The following is a 21,597-nucleotide window of genomic DNA, read 5'->3' as shown; positions in this document are numbered from 1 at the left end:
GCACGTGAAGTAGTAAGTGATCGTGGATATTAATTTGCCATTAAATACATAATCTACTAATTTGCAAGATTCAGGATTTTCAAAAACAAGCATAGTGTGTAATATTATTTATTGAACAGAAATCCCAACATTACTCAACAGACAAAAACATTTAAATCCAAAATTAACCTATTTAACTTAGCTACATACTTAAATATTAGAAATAATAATAACACTCTTTGAAGTTATTTTAAAGGATAAAAGTGCTTAAAATTAAATGAAAAATGTTGGAAAAGAATTAAAAAAAAAATTAATACAAAAATAAAAATTTAACTAAAATGCTACAAATTTTGTTAATAATTTATTGAAAATAAAAAACAAAAATATTTATTCCTTACCAATGGAAGAATTACTTGTCACTGCAGAATTTATGGGTGCTACACTACTAAGTTCTCTATGATGATTGGCATCAGAATCTGATATATTTCCATTAGGATAATTTGGCCGACCTGAATACTGACTTGTATCTCCAGTAGTTAATGCACCATCATATCCATCAGAGACATGTGAATTTACTACAGAATGAGAAGGTCTGAATGCATCACTTTCAACAGTTCTATTGTAAGAATCTTCTTTCTTGAGTCCATTTTCATATTCACTATAACTCTTTCGATGGAAATTTGTGTTTGCCTATGAACAAAAATCAAAATACACATAAACAAAATAAAAGTGAAAATTTAAAATATACAGAAAAAAAATGCTTATAACATATGAGGAGAGGGGAGAAAAGACAAATCTATGCAATGAATAAAAATTCATAGAATGCTATCAAAATAAATGTTTAAATTGATAGAGAAAAATGGGGAAAAAAAAAAATGTGACACAGAGGATGAAATAATGTGATAAATGTATCATTCACTTAGGAGATGAAACTAATGTGAACCACAAAAGGAAAACATAGCATTTTCTGAGAAGATGAAGGGATACCGTCATTTCAAATCAGCCCAATCATCATCTATAACAAGACCATTGTGGAAAGATGGGCTTTTTATATTGGTCTATTTATTAAAGCATTATTACCCAATATGATGTAGACTGTATAGTAATTCAAATAAATTAGCCAGCATTTAGAAGCTATAAGTTAGCATTTTAATACATTTATATATAAAAAGTGTATAAAATGACATATGCAGAACTTGCAATTACAAATTTGGGAGATTAAAAAAGTTGCTGCTTCCATTTTAAATGCATCAAATTTTTTAAAATGAAATACTGAATATTTGAAGCTTTATTTATGTACATAGTTATAAAAAACATTAATTAACATTAGCACAAATTCTGAAGCTTTGAATAATTTTATAAAACTGGACTTTTGAAGTTGATAACATATATTGGACAAACAAAAATCAATTTTGATATTTTGAAATATTTCAGAAACTTAACATGTTTGATAGTATTATTACAAGTTATCAAATGTTTGAGAAAAATATATTTTTAATAAATTTCTTTCCAAAACTCTTAAAAAAGATTCAATCATAAATTTATTATACTGAGAAAAATTGGATATAATTCACAAATGCAAAGCAGAAAAACAATTGCTAGTCAACAAAGCAGAAAGCATTATGGAAGCAAATTCTTCATATCAAAGTTATGCAGAAAATTAATAAAAACATAAAATAAAACAACCCTTACTGCAGAAAAGGCTGAAGATTCATCCTCTTCTGATGTTAAAGATCTGTAAGAAAAATGTTAAAAGAATTTTTTTTACTGGTAAAATAATCTAAAATGCTATTGAAATAAGTACAAAATTTAAAATTATTTAGTAAGTAATAATGCAAATGCAATTTATTATACTTGTTAAAATTATTTAACAAGTATAATAAATTAATTGTAAGAAAGGGCTTTCATTAAAATCTTCAAACATGTATACAATTCCTGAACTGATTTGCACCAGTACAGCATACAATATTCATTAATTATAGCTGTAACTAATTATTTTATTTCCTTGTACAAACACAATTAAAATCATAGAATTTTTTAAGAATATTTTTAGAAGCAAAGTGGTTGAAAAAAAGGTATAAATTAAGAATCCTTTGACTTCATCTTTTAATTTTACTCTCACTACTTATATGGTATAGAATATTATTTATCAAAAAATAATTACTGCATGTAATATATTTAGAAGAATAAAAAACAATTACCCTTTTTTTTATATTCTTACAGAAGAACTTTAAAAGTGAAATCTTTCTTGATAAAATGAAAACTATCTGTAAAGTTTCAGTATATTAAGTCAGTTTGAAATTTCATTTGATGCCAAAGTATACAAATTTACTTGCTGAAATATGAATAAATATTTTGATTGCTTTGAGAAGCATTATTTTTCTTCAGTAATGTGCATAGATTAATTTAATCAGAAAGTCTATGCAAAACTGTCACACACATTCCTCTTCCCCCCCTCGAAAAAACTATTTAGTTTTGTTATTGAATTAATGAAACTGAATACTTAGTAAAGAACATACACATATTTACAATACATCTCTGTGTAGAATATTTGATATTAAAATGTAATGATCTTGAATCCTTAGTTTGTCATTTTTGATAATCAGCACAAAACTAATTTTATATTTAATGGCCCTTGAAAAGGTTACATAAGTCCATTAATAACAGTAGTATTTAGCAAACAACAGTAGTCCATTTCTTTGAAAAATTTGCACTTAAAAATTATTTATATTCATTGCATTGGAAACTTTGTCTGTCATTTGGAAAGGAACTATTGGATCAGACAGGATGAAAATGATACATGGTATGATAACAATTTTTCAAAAATCAATTAAACAAGCAATGACATAGATATGGAAGGCAAACATACCTACTACAATGATTAAGCCTTGTTAAACTTTTAATGTCTTGATCGATATGACAATAGTATTTTTCTGCAAAATCAATTTATATCTTGACAAGATTACTGGATTTAAGCTATTCAAGTATTATCTGCCAGTCCCATAATACTTGTAGTCTTCTTTTGCAATGTTTTGAAAATAGTTTTTGTTGATTTTTTTGTGAATTCTTCATTTTTTTAGGAGTCTAATAAGGCTAAGTTGATAAAATGGACATTTTTTTTTTATTTACCTTTTAATTTAATTTCCTGAGAAGCTCCAATCTAATGTCTCTTATTCTTTTTTGTAAGCCTTGTATTAGTTGAGACAAAGGGATATTGACAGTAAAAATTACACATAGAATTATTATAATATTTTAGAAATTCATTTTAATTTTGCTATAAAAACAGTCGTCAACAAATGCAATTTAATTTCATTATTCCTCTGTGCTCTAAAATGTAAATTAAATATTAAAATCCAGAATACAATTAAATTATTTGAAAATTTTAGATCAAACTTTTATTATAGTAGTAAGTAGCACATTACAAAAGCATAATTTTTAACAATTGTTTTAAAAAAAACATTTAAAGATTAAAAAAAATATATATATCTAAAAAAACCTTGCAATCACATTAGTTTAAAATTGCTATTTTTATTTAAAAAATATATTTTAATTACGCCACTCTTCTTTACCTATTATTGCGATAATTTCTTTCTTCATCTTCATCCTCAGTTTCTGAATCCGAGTCTGATTCAGATTCAGATTCAGATTCATGTTCACTTTCAGTTTGATAGATGTCATGAAAGGCATTTACCAATTCTTCATCCATCTGCAAATAGAAAATTTGTTAGTATCTTTTTTTTAGCATTTCAATCAAAATGCAAAAACTTATAAACTTTTATTCCAGATATAACTATTATACAAACCATAATGAACAATGATTAATTAAATTTTGTGAAAATGAATGTTTCAATACTATCTTATTTAAAAAATTTGATTGGATGATCAAAATGACTTTTTTAATTAGATTCATCTGCATCAAATGATACTCAACATTTATTGAAAGATATACTATTAATTTCTATAATACCTTCTCAGGCAATGTTAGCCTTACTATTAAAAACTATATAATTCAAGATAAGATAATTTTTATAAAGTTATATTCCAAAACAATTCATACAAAAGAAATATATCAACTTCTGTAACCTCAATCAACAATACTAAATGCTTTGATAATGTAATTCAGTATATATATATACACACACTAATACAGATTCAAATGGAACAGTAAAATAGATAACATTAAAATATTTTCACTAAAACAGATTTATTCATATTATATGAAACAAATATTAAATGAAGTAATATTAACAATTATGAAAAATGTATAACAATAGCACAGTTTGGATGTCTGGCAAAGATATACATTTGTTTTCCCCCTAGTATCACAGATCTTTTAAAAAATTGGTAAAGACTTTTATCACATGAGAAAAAAGAAATGAATTTTAAGGTAATTTTCTGTAACTTTAAAATAATTTTGGACTGCATATTATATAATCTTGTAACTATTATTGTCATTGTAAAAAGCTTTTACAGCAAATGCATATTATTCAGCAATCCACAACTTCATATAAAAACAAAACAAAATAAAACAAGAGACGTTCCCTTGATTTAATCCACAATTGACTTCATAAAATCAGTGGGCTTGTCTAGCACAAGTGTCATTAGAAACAACAGCAATAGTAATTTTGACTGACTAAACATAATTAAAGGAATAAATGGTAATGCTTTCTTTGTTTACGGAAATCTCTCTTCCTCTTTTTTTATCTTTATATATTGCACTATTTCAATTAAAATTGCACATTTTGTAGCCACATGCAAAATGTGACAAGATATGAAAGGTGAATCATAAAATAAACAGCATTTTGAAATTAAGAGTACAAAAATATGCATATAGTGCAATCATTAGTTTTTGATACTTACGAACTGCTCCATAAGCTTTGATTTGCAATCAAAAATGTTCTACAGAAAAAAACTTGACCTAACAGTTTCAGAAAGAAAATTTCGACGATTAAAAAAAATAACTATTTATAATTTTAATTCAGCAAACATACCTCCTTATTTAACTTTTCCAGATCTGCGTATACTGCTCCTTCAACATCATCGGAGCTTGGAGCAATTTTATCAGGAAAGCTACTGACACCAATGCTACTGAAACCGACATCCATAGTTGAATTTATTATTTATGAAAATGATATGATCACCAATATTCTGATGTAAATAATCACACTTTGTATTCTTTAACTAAAAATATTTAGTAATCAATTATCTCAAAGACTAAGTAAAAGATAATTGAGCTGTGGATTAGATTTCATATGACAGGTAGAATGATGCAGTTTCAACATCATGTAACATAATAAATATCGATAAGTATCAATATAAGTGTACAAATAATGGATAAAACAAAATCAGGTTATCTTTTCAGCTACCGCTAATATATGATTGATATTATTTAGATTAAATAATGTCATTTATAATTTTCATAAAACGCGGTATTTTTCTACAACACTCGCTATTTTGTTTATTTTATATGAATGAGTTGAGGTGTTCACTGGCTGTTATTTAAAACGAAACTATTTTTATTATTCCTGTACTGATCTGCAAAGTGGTTATAAATGCCTGACACTTAAAATTTAAAGTTCAAATTCAATCAATGTTTTTTCTTTACTTATTGCAGTAAAAGAATGCAAGATTAAATAAGCAATTATTGTGACTGGCGATTCTTTAAGCGATAATTTCATGCAAGTTATTATTAATTAGTAGGTATGACGAATATTATACGAGCGATTATTACGTAACCAATATCAAAAAGACACAAATGCAAGTGATCAATACTTTTCAAAGAGGGGTGTGATTCAAATCCTTGATACGATCTTACTGGTAGGGATGACGAATATTTTACGAGCGGTAATTACGTAACCAATATCAAAAAGTCACAAATACAAGTGATCAATACTTTTCAAAGAGGGGTGTGATTTATAGATGCATAATCCACGATTTTTTGAATAACAAATAATTTTGCTATTGTAATTTTTAAATATTTGTTCCAAATATCTGTTATTTTAATCATATTATTAATTTAAAATTATTATTTAATATTAAATATAAAATTTATTAATTGTAATTAATACTTAATTTACTAATTTAAGTGACGTGTGATTGAATTAATTTATCTATTTTTCAGCTTACTTCTTAAATTTGATTTTTTTTCAAAACTATTTATTTAATTTCTGTAATTCTTCTGGAGTAAACCATTTTCTGAAAAATTTGAATTAAATATAAATGTCATTTCTTTAAATTGTTTACTTTAGTTCTATATTCTACCAATAGATGGCGCCAGCAGTAAATGGAATACATGCAAAGTCAAATCACAAGCAATTAAGAACGATTTGTATGGAACAGTGCATCAACACATACGAATACCAGTAAGACCGGTTACTCTCATGAAGTGGAGCGGCGACTTCACACTTTCCAGTAAAGTCACTGCTCCGATAAATTTCAGTGATATGTAATTCAGTGATACGATGATTCCAATAACCGGTCCGTTTACTTTTCAATCCGTTCACAGATTTCTCCTTTCCTGTTATGTTCGAGAACTTCCATTGGACAGATCGTATCGATTGTTACTTTCCAGTGAAGTCACCGCTCAGGAAAATTTCAGTGATATCGTATCGATTTTTAGTTTCTATCGTGATCCAAAACCTATAATCGAAATATCGCCAGTAAGATCGTATCAAGGATTTGAATCACACCCCTCTTTGAAAAGTATTGATCACTTGTATTTGTGACTTTTTGATATTGGTTACGTAATAACCGCTCGTAAAATATTCGTCATCCCTAGTGTGATTAAAAATCAAATTACAAATTAAAAATCAAAAGTTGATTTTTTCGTAAAAAAAACTTTAAAATGTAGGAAAAATTTCAATTTTATGAAACTTTAACTCTTTTGCGGCACTTCAAGACGTACTCTAATATTGCTCATATTTATAATTAATTTTATCTACATCAAAAGGTAACTTTTCCGCTTTATTCCAAATTAAAAATCAAAAGTTCGTTTTTTCGTTCCATCCAATGGGGTCAATTCATGTGACGTAAAAGTCACATGTCATGAGCTATTCGCGCATGGCATTTAAGTTTCATCCGCACCGCTTTCGTCGATTAGTCTGCCATTAACGTTCTCCGCCGAATATAAAGCGGTTTTTTTTGTTTACATTTGAAGTTATAATGTTTGAGTCATTTTTTTTCCTCTTATTATGTGTTAACAGAGGAAATACTGGTGTGCTGATGGATGCATGCTTTAATGTGAAATACAAGAGTGACTGTCATGATAAAATGTTTTCTTATTTTCCTTTCAACAATCCTGACTTGGGTTGATAGCTTTGGTATAGATTTTTTCAAGCCTTCGAAGTCGGTGATATGCTCCGATCATTTTGAAGAATTCATTCAGTGTGTGTCCATTTATTAAATATAGCTGTTCCAGTAATTTGGTAGAAAAACTCTTCGAAGAAAAAGAAATCGGTAAGTGATTTGCCATCAAAAACAATCAAACAAAAACATGAGTGCATTTCGAATTTACTTTATTCACATTTGGTGAAATTTCTGATAATTTTGAATATGCTTAGAAGGTTTTAAAATGTTTACATGAATATTACATTGCATTTTTCTACAAAATTTTATCTAAATTTAATTAATGTAAGTAAACAAATTCCTGTTGCAAAAATAACAACTGCTATAATGCTAAACTTAGGTGGAAGTGAATAAATTTCTTAACGATTTATTTAGTAAGTGAATTCTTTACTAACCACTAAAAATCCAATTTTCTTATTGACTGTTATAATATATATATATAATTGATGTATTTTATTAAAAGTGCTCTTAATTTGATAAATTGAATGCTATATATAAGAAATATATATATATATATATATATATATATATATATATATATATATATATATATATATATATTTAAGTTTTGAAAAGACATGTCATTTAGTTAAGTATATAAATGCAAGAGAATTGATTACTAAGCAAAATTATATGAATTCCGATTTCAGTGAAATGTACTCTGCTTCTTCCCAGACTATTACTTTTTCTGAAATAATCGACAAGATCAGCAATTTGCAAAATGAGCTACAAGAACTTCAGGATTCTGTAAGAAAGAAAGAAATTCATTCCAGAAAATATTGGACTTTTTTTAAAATTTATTATTATTTATTTTTATTTATTTATTTTCTATTTCTTTAACATATCAATCTTGAATTATAAAATTCTGTAAAAGCATAAAAGTGTTTCTTTCAACTACTCTTTATATCCTATTTTAATTCTCTCTCTCTCTCTATATATATTTATCATGACCTTATTCTTGTTTATTAAATTTACTGTATTATATGTTTTTGTTTTATTTTACGATATTCATTCAACTTAATTTTTATCAATGTAACTTTAGCAAAAAAATTCATACATTTTCTGCTTTAAAAGTATATTGTTCAACATTATGTTTTTATTGGTAATAAAAAAAAATGTTGTTTAGTATCTAGGATGTTTCTGTTGAATAAAACTGATTTCATCATTTACATTGACATTCTTGTAATATTGTGTTTATATTATTTCTAAGTGTCTAGAAAAATAGATGTTGATAAATAGTAAATAGTTTTTTTGAATTAGTGAGTGCATTAAAACATCCATTTGATCCTATTTTTCCAAATAATTATCATATATATTTTATCTGTATATATATATTTTTTGTAATGTGTAAATAAAAATTATGAAAATTTGATTTAGTTTGTTTTCCTTCAATGATTTCTACAAATTAAAATGAAATAACTGATTCATAAGTTGCATAGATTTAAAAAAAGGTATCTATGCCTTTTATATTTCATAATTTGAAATTGTAAACCTAATTTATTCAATATATACTAATTTGAGTTTCATGTTCTTTCCTCTGACCAAACATAAAACATCAAAGTCTCAATATTAATAAAAATAATTACATAAGAAAAAAATGTAATAATTTTATTAGTAAGCTTTAAAATATTAACTTATCTAAGAGTAAAAATTATTTTTTAAAAGAACTATATTCATAAGATTCAACATTCAATAATATTTAAATAATATGTAAAAAAGAACATATGTAATTTTTCAAAAACACTGCCATAGTTGTTTGTTAAAATGTATCCTTTGGATAAAAAAGGAAGGGAAATGGGAAAGGAAAGAATAAAGTGGCACCAAACGAATTAAAAAGCGATGGTAATTAATTATGCAAAAACCATAATTCCATTGAAAATACTAATTAAAATTTTAATATAAAAAATAAAATTATATAACTACAAAAACTTGGATTAAATAATTCAAAATAATATCTTTTTTTAAAAAATCCGAAGTTTTTAATAATTGATCGGCTAGCGTAATATTTACAAAACGATGGTTTCATCAACGTTATCGACAGACATCACGACATGCGCAGAACGATTGAAAATTGAACAGAAGCGGTTTGTTTGGTACATGACACGTGACCGTGAATTGACCCCATTGCTTTATTGCTTAGTTAGATTAATGAAAATCCGCCACTAGTTGTTATAACATGCTTTTACTGCATTTATTTCTACACAACAAATTCATTCAAAATGTTAAATGTCAATGAATTAGATTGATTATTGTATCCCATGAACAGATTTCTGCTGAAACTTGTTTACTGATTCAGTAGATTCAAATAATTAATGACGTTTGATTGAACTGAATTAAGGCATGAGACTACTTTCGGGATGAATTCCTTTAAAAACTCTGTAAAACTGTAATATTTTTGAATTTTGTATAAAGTATATTGAAAAAATCATCATTGAAATCAAAGTATACCAGTACAGTGTCAAAAGTGTTCTGCAAATTGGAATTGTTTTTTGGTTAAAAAGAAGCATAACGTAAAAACCTTCTAGTTAAAAAAGTTTACCGAATGATTTGCTGAAAATATTGCAGAAAGTTTAATAAATATATTTCTTAGTGCCCGAACTAAAAAAGAAACTCTCCTTTCATACAATCTTTAACTATGGGGATTTAATAGATAAATAAAATGAAATTTTCAATTTTTTTCAGAACTTTAAAGCATTTAAACAACTGTTGCTTATTTTCAAATATACAGATTTTTTTTTAACTCTCTAGTTTATAACTTACGAACATACTGAATAATTATTACAACAAATTTGAACAAAAAATAAGCATTAGATTATAATTTATAATTTTTTTTTTCGTAAAAAAATTCTGGAAATTCAGAATTTGTGGAAATAATTTTTAAATACGTAAAATAGCCTTAAAGCATGTCTCATTCAAACATAAAATCAAGTAATTTTCCAAAGAATAAGCTTAGAAATAAAAAGAAGACTATTAAGAAATTACGAATAGTCAGAAAAAAATATTAACATTTTTTCAAAAAATCAACTTTTTAACATAGTTACCTATTTTAATGTCTATATTTGAAATTACTGGAGGATTACTTTAGAAAATATTTTGCATTCACACTTCTTGGTCATATAAATAGGACACTTGAAGCAGGATGAATCTCTTCACGCTTTTGCTACACATCAATTCCCTTTAGCACAACATACTCGATAACATGTTTAAGATATCTTCATAACATTGTCTAACATTCAAAATATTGAACAATGTCGTGTAAATATCGTACAATTACTTATGGTTATTAAGGCATATGAATATTGAACTATGATGGAATTAACATGCATTGGCCAATGTTCGAAGGAGTATCCATCAGGTTTTGAAACAATTTGCCACAGGTCCTGAAGTTGATACTACTTGTAGAATATGCACAGTAACATTATTACCATATAGATACTGACCGACATTCAGGGTATCGAGCAACAACGTGGCAATATCATCATGCAATATCTTGTGCTAAAAAGGAATCATTCATTCTTAGTATTCATTTACCATTTTTTAATATTATGCATAGAATAACTGTTCGCAAATATTCGCCATCTCTACTTTAAATGAGGATTGGCATTTCAAATTAGCTAAATGTTTGCTTATTTGTTGAAATAAGGGAGTTTAAGTTTAGAAATGCAAATTTCATCACTAATGAGCAACAGTGAGCTCATATTGTGTAACTGCACATATTTTGAAGGAAAGCTAATTTTACAGAACTGTTGGAGAATCTCATTGCCTGGTTAAACAGCTTGTTTCAGTAAGTACACAAACGTCATTTCATGATGAGTTCTGTATATCAATGGATCTTAAATGCAAAATAAATATGTATAATCTAATATCCTTCTCAAATGGGCAGAACAGATTTTATACTCAGAGACGAATGAAATGTTCTTCATTTTTAAATCAAAGTAATCAAGCATCTAAGAGCAAATGTGATTATAATAAATAATTATTTGCAATAATTAACTATTTGTATGATGTCATGGAATGGAAATTGTAAAATCAAACAATGGACCAATATATCAATTAAGGAAAACAAATACATTGGAAACAAACGGACCAATATATCAATCAAGGAAAACAAATACATTGGAAACAAATCGCCATCTATAATAATAATAAAAAAAGAATTGTCAAAACAAGTGAAAAGAACTATTAATTTATTATTAAATTTGACTGCCGAGAGAGATTACATTAATTTAATTAATTAAATGGACACTCAACGAAGTGAAATCAGTTTGGTTTGTTCACCAAAGTATAAATTATCGTTATTACTATTTTTGATGAAATGAATAAATGTTTATCTAAAATAAAATTATAATTTCTTAATATAAGTTATGTTAATAATATCAAAATTTTTCAGTTAGAAAGTATTTTAGAGTAATCGTTCTTCTGATAAATATCTAAAGATATCTTCTGATAAATATGTAAAGTCATATAACTGATTCTCCGACTCGCCTTAAGGCATGCGGATAAAAATGACCGGAGCGCCGCAACAACAACACTGGCGGGAACTGTGGTTGAGTCCTAAGGGTCATCACCGGCCACAGTACAATCTTTCCATAAGGAAGTACGTTCCGTCATCGATGGGAGGAGCCTGACCCCCCACCTTTTCGTATGCCCTCCAAGGTGGCGAGAACCAACCACCATGCCGGAAGCTTCCCATCCTTATTTTGAGGTGCTCCACCATAGAAGGGATTATCTAAATATAAATATATTTTTTAAGTAAAAGATTGTGTTCCTTAACTCCTAAAACAAAATCAACTATAACTCTTTAAAAAGTAACATTTATAGTGGACAAAATGAAGCTTTCATAAACTGTGAAATTAATGCAAAATTTCTAAATATTCCAATTGCTTATAAAGATTTTCTCCATTAGTTTGACTGACGGTAAAAGGTAACAGAAGAAAATCTTTAGTTTGAAAACTGAATTTACAATGCTTGAATTAAATAGTTTCACTTAGAATTTCAAAATATGAAATCTGAACAAATTTAAAATTTAGTTTTATAACCACATTGTTAAGTTTAGCAATAATAACCTCTTCCTATCCTCTTTTATATTTCTGTGAGTAGGTAAGCCCATATTGAAAGAGTGGTGACAGCATATGTCTATGTTTTTACTAGATTTACTAAAAATATTAACTAAGTAAAGAATTATTATAAAGATATAAAATAAAATAATTTAAGAAATCTTGAAAAAATATTCTAAACTTATATATATATATATGTATGTACACACACACACACACACACACACACACACACACACACACACACACACACACACACACACACACACACACACACACACACACACACACACACACACACACATTCATCTTTGCGTCCCTCAAGAAATATTTTGTCTTCAACTTTTTAATTTATTCATGTTTGATAATGAATATTAATTTAAAGCAGAATAATTTCTTTATTTCTTCCATAAATAAATTCACTATCAAAAATTTTCTTCATTTTTAATAAACGGAAAGCTAAACTTAAGATCGTATCAAGTTGATGTTACTTTTCCATTTCTAGCAATTCAGATTTTTCAAATGAAATGCATTTGAATCACACGTTATGCTAAAAGTTTTGATACTATAAGAAACTTTCAATTGATTAATATTGAAGTATCAAGTATCTTCTATTGTACGTTAAAATTGGATTTATTGTACAAATACTATCAAAATATTTTGTAAGATACTACAATATTTTCGAGTATCAGGGCTCACTCAGACGGCTGAGTTTCTATAGTATGAGTATTGTATTGGGAATTCCGGTGTACCAAACCAGCAACTGCAGACTACATCGGAAAACTGTTGAACAGTGCCGTCGCTGAGAACACAATCGATGTATTTTACTCTACAACGGAAACTACTAGAAAGCTGTTTCTCACGTACACATCTTATACCTCCTTTTCCGGGTCTACCGGAGAATGGTTAATTGAAATTATGTGGTCCGCTGTTACAGCGCTCTCTGCCAGTCTTTCTTCTTCTCTCTTTCCAAATGTTAATATAAGTCAAATTAAGTGTCTGCGGTTTGCGGTGTGAAATCTTGCATTCATGCCTCCTCCCCATGAATATTTCATCTTTCGGGGCTGTCTTGAAAGCCCCATGTGAGGTGGCTGGGGCGTAAAATTTGAGCAGGGTTGCTTAGCATCTCTACGTGAAAGATTTATCTTTGCCTTCTGAGCTGGCTATTTTGTGGGGAAGATTTGGCGCTGAAATTCTCGTTTGCTCAGATGACTTTTCTTTAAAGAAATTCCGATTTGTATGATCAAATCTTTAAAAAATATATATAGGACCTGGCTGAGAGATGCAATCGAAAAACTCTTAAGACGAATCGATATGCAACAAAGAAAATAAGAAAATGGAGCATGAAAAAATAGTTTAATCAAGATATTTTTCTAAGAATGCATGATGATACTGAAATTATATTCGGAAATTGCTAATTTTATCAGAAATAAAAACTAGCTCACCACATTCAACAATAATGGATATAAATCAGTCAGTTTGAATAATCTCCAGCAAATTTTAGAATTATACTTCGAAATAAAAGTGTTATGCCCCTCCCCAAGCGGCCAAGGAGCAATGAAGGTATAGATGCCACGGGGAGGAGCCTCGGGACCAGCCTTCATTTAAACAAACGTCCATGTTTTTACGTCATTGCTGAGATAAAAATGTAATCAAGGGGGAAGGCGAAATGATGTCATGCTCCTGGCGCTATCTGTATTTATTTATAAAGAGTGGGAACGGAAAAATTATGCCTCGGGTGCCTGTTATCTTCGTTATGCCATTACCCAATTCTATCCCTTTAAAATTCTGAACCTTGAGTAATCTTGTGAATGCTACAAGTATTCAGATCTCTTTTTTAAGAGTCTTTCATCTGAGAGTTTTATTCTTTTTAGTATAGTAAAGAAAAGCGAAAATGCGTTTTAGATGCTTTTTTTCCAAGAAATTGGAAACAAAATTTGATACAGAAATTAGAATTTTAGTTGCATGTTCATATATCAAATTTCATTTATTTAAATTATTGCTTTTTTGAGTAATTGTGTTTACAAGCATGCGAATGTTCAAACCAATAGATCATGAACATTTGAAAACAAAATTCAAAATTTGATACAGATTTACACACTAGATGCTAAATGTTTATCAAAATTTTATTCATTTTTTTTTTTTAGTTTTGTTACTATTATGTTAACTAACTCTTCTCCAGACAGACAAACTTCCTCCAAAGAGATTTCATTCAAAATTTAATAGAAGTCTATAAATTTGATGTAAATGTTGCGTACCAAATTTCATCTTTCCAGCTCAAAAGGTTTTTAAGTTATTGTGCTCACAGGCAGACCAAATTTCAAACATGTGTTCTTCGAACTCAGGGAGATTTGAAACGTGGAGATTCATCAAAATTTCGAGGACGAATTTTTCGCGAATTCCAACCATTTCACTTTGTATAATTTTTACATCAAAAAATAAAAAGAATCTTATTTTCGATAAAGTAGAACGTTAAAGAAAATAAAATCTAAAATATTTATTTTTTTGAAATATTCTTTTTTTTCGAATGATAAGAAAATTGCTCATCATTGGAAAAAAAAACTGCTTTTTGAAAATGTAAAAAATGAAAATAAGAATAAAAAATACATAAAATGGGCTATAAAAATAGAAAAAAAGAGTTATTTAATATTAATTTAATTAATCCATAATTCAAAGGAAGACCACCTTCATCTAGTGACTGAGTTATGAGTTTAGGAACGGAGAACAGTATGATGGAACTCACTACTCAGTCCCACCAGATTTGTATATGATGAAATCTATTGCGTATATGATGATATGATATATGATGTATATGATGAAATCAATTGTGATCAAATATCCAATAGTTGGTGCGGTGTAGAAGTTTGGATAAAGTTTGGTGACTGAGATGTCATCAACATCATCCAATTAAAGCTCAAAAATGCACGATTCGTTCGAAAATAGTTCACAAAAGCTTTTAAAATTAGCATTAATTTTAACTATACAAAACTAAAATTAAAAAAATAATAATATTAACAATACCATAGAGGACAGATATATAAAACTAATCTAAAAAAACGACAAAATTTGCTAAATGATAGGTAATAAAAACAGTATTTAAAAATGCAAAACATGCTCTAAATAACATTGGGAAATGCTTATATAAAGGTAAATTATAACGGAACGCTACGGATATACAGAAAACATCAATCGACATTTTCTTTGGAAAATCAGACGTTCGTATTTATGATGGATCTGAAGGAAAGAGTAGAATACTGTATTTATGAATGCAAAATGAGGAATCATGTAAAGTAAGAATACTTTAAAAGCACGTCTAGAGAGTTCTATGAAAAAGAAGGAGAAAAATATCGTAAATCAAAAGAAAGAATGCGAAATTACAAAAGATCTGATGGAAATGAAATATTAGATCGACATAAAATTTGCATTGAATTATGATAAACTATAGAAAAGAAATATGTATAAAGCCTTAATGAATTTCGATTCCGTTTACAAAATATGTAAATTATGATTGATTATTACTAAAATGTCGGATGTTTGCTTTTCAATGAATCAGAATAATATAGAATATATGTATATCTGTTTTTGGTATTTTTTCTCTTTCACTATAGTTTTAAAGATTTTAGAATAAACAATAAATATTTCACACACACACACATTCATTTTTATTATTCGTAGAGATTAATTTTTCAAAGAAGTCTAGTTATATGAAGGTCTCAGTCTTGTTGAAGACATAAATTTCCTAGTCATTTAACATATAACTTCACGCTATCTTATGCTGTGCATACAAAATGCTCAGTAAATTTCAGTATTACTATGGTGAGAGGTATTTCAATTGTAATACATGAGGAACACCAATAGCAAGCTAGTTGACTTGTCAATTAGTTAAAAAATATTAAAGAATAACCAATATAATTTTCAGTATACAATATTGGAAACAATTTTTGATAATTTAGAGAGCTGCATCTATAAATCATGAACAAAAGTAGTGATAAAGTAAAAATTAGCAAAAATATTGCCTAATAACATGGAAAAAAATCTTTATTCCATAGCTTTTAACAATAGTAATGAAAACGCGATTAACTATTCATAAAAGCAATAAAAATGGCTTAAATTTCATCGTAACAAAGAAAAAATTACTTTTAATTCAATATTTTAAAAAAAGACTGTCAAAATTCTGCAAAAAATTTCTTGATACCAAAATGGATATCACGAAAAAGATACAATTTTTTTATTCTTAATCTTTATCATAATCTTAGTGTGATAATATTTTAGCACATTATCAACGATAGATATCCATATTTTGCTTATTTGTAAAATAACTGACATTTGAAAAATCCACTCATAGTGCATATTTTAGTTATCTAACATTTTGTTTCAATCTGCGTTGTAGGGTGCCAATATGAACGCACACTCACATATACATCTTTATTATTATTAAAAATCATTAAAATAATATAAAGATCATTAAATTAGTAAGGATCATAATATACAAATATTATACCCATATTATTATTAAAGAACATAAATTTGAACTATGTATTAGTATCAACTGCACCCCCTCAAAAGCTATTTGACCTTGAAAAGTTATGTCAGAAGAATTTTTTAAATTTGCTGTTAGGTTGTTATAAACACTCATTATACACACGCATTATAATTATAGATTCTTACAAAATTTTTGAGTTTTGTTACAGTACGCATATCTTAAAAAACAATTTAACATTTTTTTTTTTTTTACTCTGACATTAATGCTAAATCATTTGTTTTGAATATTAATATAATCTCAGTAAATCACCCAGTTTTAAAATTTCGCATTTCGAAAAACGGGAACTTAGTCCTTAAGCACAGTTAATCACATCTTCGATTCGTTATTGTCCTACAGTGTCAGCTACAATTGGCGGGAAAACAAATGAACGACCATTTTGAACGGCAGCTGCGTTCGACACCGAGAACCTGGAATGTAGGTATGGGCGGATTCATATGGAGCGGGATAAAACTGGTAAGCTCCGAATTTTACAAACAGTTTAACAAATTGGAATCGGTGGACTAGAACAAAATGGCCAAGGCAAACTCTTCTTATTAGAGAATAAACCTGTCAAAACAACTGGTGACTCCCTATGCCTTTCATCTTCAAATAATTTTTACCAACCCGATGGGGGATGCATTTTCGGTGGCAAAACTTGTTCCCTTTTTCCTATAAATGGACCTTTGGAAGCAACTCCAGCTTGGAGTGCCATCTGACAAATATTTGGGTAGTGAAACGTTGCATATAATTATTGCTTCTATGGCTGAGATGCTTAAGATCTCAGGAATGATTAATTGAGCTACAACAGAGTTATAATTTGTAAATCGATAATTCATTGTACATTTTCACTTATTCAGTAAACGATAGTGACATTAGGTTTAGAGAATGAAACAAAAATTAAATTTAAAAGCATCAGATAAATGCCATATTTATAAAGAAATTTCTATTTATAAGTGTATAAAAGAAATACTTAAATTGGTTTAATCAATGAAAGCAGCCAAGGAAAATTTGGTTCAAAATAATATGAAAAAGTGAATCCTTAATTCTTTATCATGAGAAACAATGGGCATTTCTGATTTCTAAGTATATTTGAGACGAATTCTTTTTTTGCATTCATTTTATTTTGATGTTCTTATTAATAGAGGATACTTTTTCAAATACATGTTTCGTGATTGTATAATACATATAATATTATACAATACAATACAAAATTATACAATACAATACAATATTATAGAATACAATACAATACAATATTATACAATAATACATACACAACATAGCAAAATGTTATGTTACATAATTGGGGAATATTGTTTGTATTAATTTCCTATTCCTTTCTCTAATATTCTGGTTTCTGATCTGAATTTTTTTTGTTACATTTTATTCGTGTTGTTGAATATACTATGTTTTAGTTATTATTTTGTTTAATTTAACTGCTGTGTAATTCTAAATTTTATTATTTTATATAAATTAATATTTATAAAGTTTATTTTTTGTATAGGTATGAAATTCTTATGCATTATTTTACGTTATTCTTAATTTTGCCCATAATTCGTCCCATGTTGGCTTTTATAAGTAAATAAATAAATAAATGGACTTAGTGATCCATTTAGAAAGTAAATAATAATGATAAAAGTTCTTTTTCGCCCAATATAATACTCTCTTTGTATTTGGATATGGGACCAGCAATGCAATTGGAAGCCACTCCATAACAAATTAAGATACAATCAATTGTCTTAATACAAAATGAATCAATGAATTGAATGTGATTTATCAAAAATACTAAACGCAAAATATATCAAAATATCAGCAGTCTCTCAAGTGTATTATTGCATCCAGTTAAGAAATTTTCATCCATTATAGGCTAATGCATCCGCATGCATTTTTAAAACAATTAACTTGGAAAATTTTTGTGAAAGCAAAATTATTATCAGGGAAATATTTTTTTTAATGTGCAATAAAGTATAGATTACATATACTCAATAAAAACACCCGAATTTCAGAAATCATCCAAAAACTAAGATGAAATGTTTCATGCCATACTTCAAAGAAAAGATAAATATCTTTATTCGTTACATGTTTCCTTTTTCACCATACTTACAAAGCATTTTACCATTTATTTGGTTCTTCAGCCGACATAATATATGACATCATATTTCTTTATACCTTCTTTTATAGCGTATAGATTTAATTTATCAGAATTTCTTGTATAGACGGTTCTTTATTTCTTGTATCAACGTAGAATCGCTATTTCCATTTTCTCTGTCAGTACAGATTTTTTTTTTTTTTGCATCTTACAGAGTAAATTTTTCTATATTTTGTTTATAACTTTCCTATAAGATACTTAATTATATTTTTTATGCATCTGAAATTATACTATATCTAAGTCTGATTTTTAAAATCTGTTCACAAATTCTTTTAATTGAATAGAATATGCTTCATACAAATAATAAAATATGTTTCCATTATGAAAAATATAGCAGTAACTTAGTAAAAATGTTTGCCACTCAGTATGTAAAAGCAAAAACAAACCAAATAAATAAATGTTTATAAGATAAGAAACATCGATAATTGATAGATTGTTACAGAAATATGGATCGACTTGTAAGAAATTTAATAGATTATTTTACACCCATTGCACTATGTGCAACCTTTATTTATGTTGATTATGTTTATCTAGAGAAAGAAAATTCACGTGGTTTACATAATTAAAGTTATGCTGTATCAAGTTTATAAAATTATTCAACTTTTTTCTTTAGACATGAAAAAAACAAACAAACCCTCCATTAAATAACAATTTGCAAACTGAAATAAAATCATGCCTCTGCAAACTAAAATTTTTAGCAACAATATCAAGAATACTTATTTTCTGTTATGAATTCCTACAAATATTACAAAGGAAATAATTTCTAAAGTGAGACTCCTTTTATCCTCTATCATTTAATTACTTTAAAATTCACAAAATTGACAAATATTAGACAACGTATCAACAGCTTGAAATTAAATGAAACATAACGCTTAGTGATTATGTAAAGTCTCATTAGAAATTACGATATGCCTTCCTTAAATGGACTTCTTTGTCATAACTATCCTTCAAATAAAATTCGAAATGAAATTGCATGTTTCAAATAGGCATCGCATCGCATTGACATCTTCAATAGCAGGCAATTTGTAAACCAAACGAGTTCCCTTTGCGTCCCGTCCAGGTTTGTTTCTTCTTTTTACAATCTAGCATAAATATAGTTCCAATAAAATTACCATCTCACATCCAGATGGATATAATACATCACACGATGGATAAACTTACATCATTACCTTTTCTATCACTCTCATTATGATCGGAAAATTAATGGGGAGAAACTGAAGGAAGGTAAAAATACGGGCAGTCCGAACAGAAGAGAAGTATTACTTTTAGTTTAAAAGGTAATCATGGTTAGGCTTCATCTCCCGCCTAATCATAAGGCATATGGATTAAATTTAAATGACTGGACCACCGCAATAGCATTGACGGAAGCTAAGATTGAGTCCTAAGGGCCATCATCGGTGACAGTACAATCCCTTGCTGTGGGAAGCATGTCCCGTCATCGCAGGAGGTAGCCAACCCCCCATAGCTGCTGTACCCAATCAGGTGAGAGACAATCAGGTGGAGAAGCTTATCCTTATATCTGAAGGGCTCCCCTGTGGTATGAGTTTAAAAGATAAGTCATACTTAATAATAATATCACTGACTCTCCGACCCGCCCGAAGGTACACGGATAAATAAATACTGAATGACCGAACTGCCGCAACAGCAACACTAGCGGGAACTGTTGTTGAATTCTAATTGCCATCACCGGCCACGATACAACTCTTCTCCAAGGAAGTAAGTCCCATCATCGATGGGAGGAGCCAGACTTGACAGGATGTCATCGATGACCTCCACCTTTTCGTGTACCCTCCAGGATAGCGAGATCCAACCACCATATTGGGAGCATCTCATTCTCATTTCGAGGTGCTCCCAGGGGGGGGGGGTTAAAATAATAATAAAAAAAACATTCTGCTCTTTCATTTATCTAAATTCTTATTTTAAAAATACAATTTGAGATTTTGTTCTTTTGCAAAGGTTTAAAAAGCCACGATTTGGAACATCCAAAGTTTAATTTAACGTCTAGATAAATTACCATCAATTGATACCTGAACTTCTGTATTCCTCGTAATAAATAAATTTATATCGTTCAACAATACAATTCATAAACTCGCAACACTAAGAAGAAGAAAAATTAATTAATCAGTAGAATTTATTACTAAATTCAATGTGAATCTCTAAGCTATCCAGAAGCAGTAGAGAAATATCTATACAAATTTATTGCATGTTAATTTCACAAGTTCACAATTTCCTCATTCTCTTACTATTATCGTTTAGCTTAAAAAAATTTAGATCCCTTAAGATTACTCAGCAAAACTGTGTTGTTTATTTTTTACAGAAGGCCATTTCTTTCAAATTTAATTCTCTTATCTACAACATTTAACTATGGAATATTTCGTTAAAAATGCGATTGTCACATCACAGGAATAAATGTTCATGGATGGAATGAACGGGAACGAGGTTATCTTATGAATTATGCATGTCGCAAATATTCCTCTGCAACGAAGCGCACGGAACTAAAATTAGACTTGTGAGCTTTTAACCGAGTTTTTTTCTTGTAATTGAAA

General features: G+C 28.1%; 1 protein-coding gene across 1 annotated transcript in view; it reads right to left on the bottom strand.

The window, feature by feature from the left end:
- Window positions 1-5,424, bottom strand: part of LOC129981666 (centrosomal protein of 152 kDa-like) — a 29,378-nt gene extending 23,954 nt beyond the window's left edge. The window contains exons 1-4 of the mRNA XM_056092603.1: window positions 4,971-5,424; window positions 3,549-3,685; window positions 1,672-1,714; window positions 378-669 (exon numbers count right to left, since the gene is read on the bottom strand). Coding sequence (XP_055948578.1) covers window positions 378-669; window positions 1,672-1,714; window positions 3,549-3,685; window positions 4,971-5,084 — 586 coding nt within the window. The 5' untranslated portion in view covers window positions 5,085-5,424. The remainder of the gene's footprint in view (window positions 1-377; window positions 670-1,671; window positions 1,715-3,548; window positions 3,686-4,970) is intronic.
- Window positions 5,425-21,597: the final 16,173 nt, after the last annotated feature.

The sequence above is a fragment of the Argiope bruennichi genome, chromosome 1 (genome assembly GCF_947563725.1).
Source record: "Argiope bruennichi chromosome 1, qqArgBrue1.1, whole genome shotgun sequence".
Taxonomy (NCBI): domain Eukaryota; kingdom Metazoa; phylum Arthropoda; class Arachnida; order Araneae; family Araneidae; genus Argiope; species Argiope bruennichi.
The sequence above is the reverse complement of the archived record's forward strand: the minus strand, read 5'-3'. Positions and strand labels throughout refer to the sequence as shown.